Source organism: Oncorhynchus kisutch, unplaced genomic scaffold (assembly GCF_002021735.2).
Source record: "Oncorhynchus kisutch isolate 150728-3 unplaced genomic scaffold, Okis_V2 scaffold189, whole genome shotgun sequence".
NCBI lineage: Eukaryota > Metazoa > Chordata > Actinopteri > Salmoniformes > Salmonidae > Oncorhynchus > Oncorhynchus kisutch.
In genome coordinates, this window is record NW_022262136.1 from 21,699 (window position 1) to 26,333 (window position 4,635).

The window sequence follows — 4,635 nt, forward strand, 5'->3', positions numbered from 1 at the left end:
ACAACAAAAACATAATTTAATAAAATAACCTTAGCTTGGGTTTGATGGGGTTTGATAGAGTTTTAGCTGATGAAGCTATTTATGCGTTTATTTTTCCCAAAATCATTAGGCCAATTGAAATTACCATTGAACAGCAGTGAATATGACAGATAGTCTAAGTATAATCCAAACTGATTAACAATTGTATGGTTTTAAAGACCTAATATATATATATATATACCTAACTATAATGTTTTGTATTTATTTTGAGTGGTTTACATCATGTCTTCTTTCTTCTCCCCACCAATTATCTATTTATTTGTTGGTTAATGTGTATGCATACAGAATTGAAAGTGCACTATAATGATCCGTTTGGGTCTTAAAATATTCCCCAACCAATGGACACCTCTGTTGCACAAGACGTATTCTCACCTCCAATAAACGCAGCCTTTATTGGACAGCTGGAATGCTACGGAAGTGTTTCCGTGCGTGCGGCCCTGTAGCTCCCTGTCCCCGGTGTGCGACTTGACAATTTTGGCTAAAAACAGGTGGATGACAACCATTTCCATTGCATGCAGTTAGGTATCACTTTCGCTGATTGTAGTCAGAGATGGGAGCGAACAATAGCAGGCGCCGCGTCTCCTTTGAGTCGGATGAAAATGACAACATCACAGTTGTGAAGGGCATAAGGGTGAGTACTGAAAGGATGACAACAATGAGGTACTGCATAACCAAATGCTGCTCGGAAGTATTGAAGCGCGTTAAAAATGATAGGAACGACCTACTGCATTATTATTATATTATTACCAAACAAATAGGCAATGTTATGCCAGAGTAACGTTTGTTATGGTAGCTAGGCTAGCTAACTTGCTGTCAGTTTGACACAGGGGCTTATGCAATGGCCTCGCGTTGTCTAAATTATTAATGACTGGATACAGCTAGACCTAGTTCTTAGTAATGACGACATTTAGTTTATAATAGATAATACTTGTATTTTATGACCTTGTAATTAACATTAGTTTAATCCATGTTGCACCATTAAATCCATGTCATGCAAAACACGTGTCGTGAATTTTCTGTCTGACGTGTAAGCTGATAAGTGTTTAACTGTTGCAATGGACCCTGCGTGCCAATTGAAGTTAAATATAGGTTGAGAGGCTTTAGTTTAGTTTCAAGTAAAGACTAGTTGGCACGAAAATGCCTATTGTGAAGCACCTTGTTGCTAGAAGACTCAGGACAATGTTTACATGGAATAATCTGCTGGTGTGTGGGGGTGTTTTCCTTCTGCATTCTTGCCACACGTGCATCAATAAACAAAACATACCTTAAGGTTGTAGATTATACACCCACATATCACAAGCAGTGTTCTACAATGGCAGCATTCTGTCTTCGTTCTACAGTTTTCAGCCACCCACAATCAAGACTGTGATTTAACATTTAGAAATGTCAATAATCATCGCTTGTGATACGGCTTTTGAAACACATGTCCCTTTTATCAGCAAGGAAGAATCTTTCAAATGTAAAATATACACTTACTGTAGCAGGTCTGCACAGATCCATACAGCTATGGGTGCTGCCATTCGACTAAACTACACTTCCAGAGTTGCTTGATAGCTAATTCACACCAGTCGTGACCTCTAGTCTTCCATAAACCAGTGCTGTAACATGGAGACCCTATCGAGGTGTGCATCTATTCAACCTTTTTGGTTTTTGAAATGATTTCAAAACTTCCAATGCTTCCAAAACCAAACCTCAAGCAACTCCTGTTCAAACCGATGCCTTCGTCTATCAATCCTATGTGTTATGTAATGGAACAGGGGGTCATGATCAAGGCTAGCCTAGGCCTAACTAATTAACTAATTGGGGAGGTGGGCACATTTTAGCAGCGGTGTGTGCCACTGCTAAATGCATATTGGGAAAACAATGCTCAGGCTGATGTAATAGAGCTAGTGCACCTAGAGTTGTAGCTTTGTGTGATTAAGTTGGCTGAGGCTTGGCAAGTAAATTGTGAGAACTTGCCTTTTAGACTTTGGAGTGTGGTTCAGTTGAAGTGTTTAGTGTTGCTCAGATCTGATATCCTTGTTAGTTGTGCTTTTTTCTCTCCTGTTGGTTTTCACTCACATTGCTCTTCTCTCTCTTCTGCAGCTCTCTGAGAATGTCATCAACCGAATGAGGGAGCCCATAGCTCCCCTTCTTCCCCCCTCCCTTCCACAGGTCCCACCCCCTGTTGCTGCTCCCTCCTCCCTCCTCATTCCAGTGCCTCCCCTCAGACCCCCCTTCGATCCCATCACCTCGCTTCCACCCATAGAACCCATCGCACTACCACCTCAACCTCCTGCACCTGTCACTGAAGTAGTGGCTCCACCTCCACCCCCCATGGAACAGGTAGCAGCTCCGACCATCATTGACATGGTGATCCCGCCTCCTACCTTAGCTGCTTTAAAGCCTGTGGCATCCCCTCCACCACCTGCATCTGTTGAGCAGGTAACCCTCCCACCGCAGGTTGAACCCCTGGCCCCCATCCCTGTTCCTGCTCCTGTTGCTGTGGAATGCAATACCATCCCTGCACCTCCTCCTGTAATCACACCTGTTGCTCTTCCTCCTGTAATCGAACCTGTTGCTTCTCCTCCTTTAATCGAACCCGTTGCTTCTCCTCCTGTAATCGAACCTGTTGCTTCTCCTCCTGTAATCGAACCTGTTGCCTCTCCTCCTGTAATCAAACCCGTTGCTCTTCCTCCTGTAATCGAACCTGTTGTTCTTCCTCCTGTAATCGAACCTGTTGCTTCTCCTCCTGTAATCGAACCTGTTGCCTCTCCTCCTATAATCAAACCCGTTGCTCTTCCTCCTGTAATCGAACCTGTTGTTCTTCCTCCTGTAATCGAACCTGTTGCTTCTCCTCCTGTAATCGAACCTGTTGTTCTTCCTCCTGTAATTGAACCCGTTGCTCTTCCTCCTGTAATCGAACCCGTTGTTCTTCCTCCTGTAATCGAACCCGTTGTTCTTCCTCCTGTAATCGAACCTGTTGCTTCACCTCCTGTAATCGAACCTGTTGCTTCACCTCCTGTAATCGAACCTGTTGCTTCACCTCCTGTAATCGAACCTGTTGCTTCTCCTCCTGTAATTGAACCCGTTGCTCTTCCTCCTGTAATCGAACCTGTTGCTTCACCTCCTGTAATCAAACCTGTTGCTTCTGCTCCTCCCATTGCACCTCCTATCCCTCCCGTAATTGAACCCATTGCTCCTCCTCCCCTTTCCTCTTCATTGGCATCCATCTCCTCCCCTGCTGTTGAGTCTGCTGCTCCACCAATGGAAGCTTTCTCCCTGCAGCCTACAGTCAAACCCATCGCTCTGCCTCCTCCCCCAGCTGAATTCATTGCTCCTACCCCTTGTGAACCCATTGCCCCTCCTCCTCAGCCCCCAGTGGAAGCTTTTGCTCCTCCTCCCGCCCCAGAACCAGTGGAAGTTGTTGGCCCCCCTCTTCCTCCTCCCACCCCAGAGCCAGAACCAGTGGCGGTAGCACCGCCAGCAGCACATGCAGGTGAGTTCTACTATGGCGTACAGACATCTCCTTTCTGTGTTTACAAACATTGCCGCACGCAAGTTGGTGGCAGAACAAGGGGGAGTTGTTAAAGAACGGCAGCAGAATAATTCTTTACATGTTGCTTGAGTGCATTTCACACTACTTTTGGATTATAATTGGATTTTAAGGCTTATATGACTGTCCTGCTTACTATGTTTGTCATCATCACAAATCAACTGCATTTATACTTAAAAAACACTTCAGCTTCAACCAGTAAAATGGCTCCTTGGCTAGCTTTTACTACATCCTATATCAATGAGTGTTAGCATTCTAGCTAACAACCGCTGCATCCAAAATAATTATTTTGTAAAGATCACAACCCAATATAATCTTAGTGACAGTTCAAGCAATAATCAAAACATCTTTGCAATTGTTTTTGGTTTAGAAGTAATAAAAATGTAAATCTAGGCTATGTTGAATGTGCGCAGATGTCGATGCTTTCTTACTGCTGCCAAGAGTTTCCACAAAACAGTGTGACGTCAGTGTGTCGTGTCTGATAAAGGGTCTATAGTGTACAGCCATAAGGCTCTCGGTGGAACCATGCTTATATGACATACATGCATTCATTCACACCACTCAAACTGTCAATGAGACTGTCAGTTAATTTACTGGTTCAGTTGGATTATTGCACTGTGTGCTGGTATTTGACCACCTCGTAACTAATTCAGAGGTGGTCAATCGTACTGCTGCCTCCACTTCCTCTGAAATGAGCTAAAGCAATTTGACTTAAATTGACATGTTCACACAGCAGGTCACAGTCATGACCCCAGGCATCACACTGTTCAGTGGGTTAGAAGTCCAGCTTTTGGGATCTGTACTCAGTGATCATTTGGGAATCTTGACCTTACTTTTAAGTCAGCCCACGCATACAGCACAAATGTTCTCTCCCCTCTGATTGTAATTAGTCTTCGTTCTCAGTATTCCGCTCACAGTGGCCTCTGGTATTATGATTCATTGGCATCGCCAAAGCGCTAATGAAACGATTAATTCTTACTTGTAATAAAGTTAATGAATTGATGCCGCACTTAAGCCCATTTCCTATATTTTAGCCCACTAGGCACCTGAAACCATTGCCC

General features: G+C 44.0%; 1 protein-coding gene across 3 annotated transcripts; it reads left to right on the plus strand.

Annotated features, from left to right (window-relative positions):
* Positions 1-421: 421 nt before the first annotated feature.
* Positions 422-3,624, plus strand: LOC116360707 (leucine-rich repeat extensin-like protein 3). Of its 3 annotated transcripts, none has more exons than XM_031815679.1 (3): positions 422-670; positions 2,125-2,364; positions 3,394-3,624. In XM_031815679.1, exons 1-3 carry the CDS (start codon positions 590-592, stop codon positions 3,607-3,609), a joined length of 537 nt encoding a protein of 178 aa, XP_031671539.1. In that variant the 5' UTR covers positions 422-589; the 3' UTR covers positions 3,610-3,624. The 3 variants fall into 3 exon arrangements, with proteins under 3 accessions (XP_031671539.1, XP_031671537.1, XP_031671538.1); XM_031815677.1 differs by having other exon boundaries at positions 423-670; positions 2,125-2,463; positions 3,307-3,624; XM_031815678.1 differs by having other exon boundaries at positions 429-670; positions 2,125-2,463.
* The last annotated feature ends 1,011 nt before the right edge of the window (positions 3,625-4,635 follow it).

Bases quoted from the DNA above. Each gene is read 5' to 3' on its own strand.
- LOC116360707 (XM_031815677.1), top strand. From the start codon at position 590: ATGGGAGCGAACAATAGCAGGCGCCGCGTCTCCTTTGAGTCGGATGAA. The intron at 671-2,124 runs GTGAGTACTGAA...TCTCTTCTGCAG, and splicing joins CAGTTGTGAAGGGCATAAGG to CTCTCTGAGAATGTCATCAA. The intron at 2,464-3,306 runs GTAACCCTCCCA...TTCTCCCTGCAG, and splicing joins CACCTGCATCTGTTGAGCAG to CCTACAGTCAAACCCATCGC.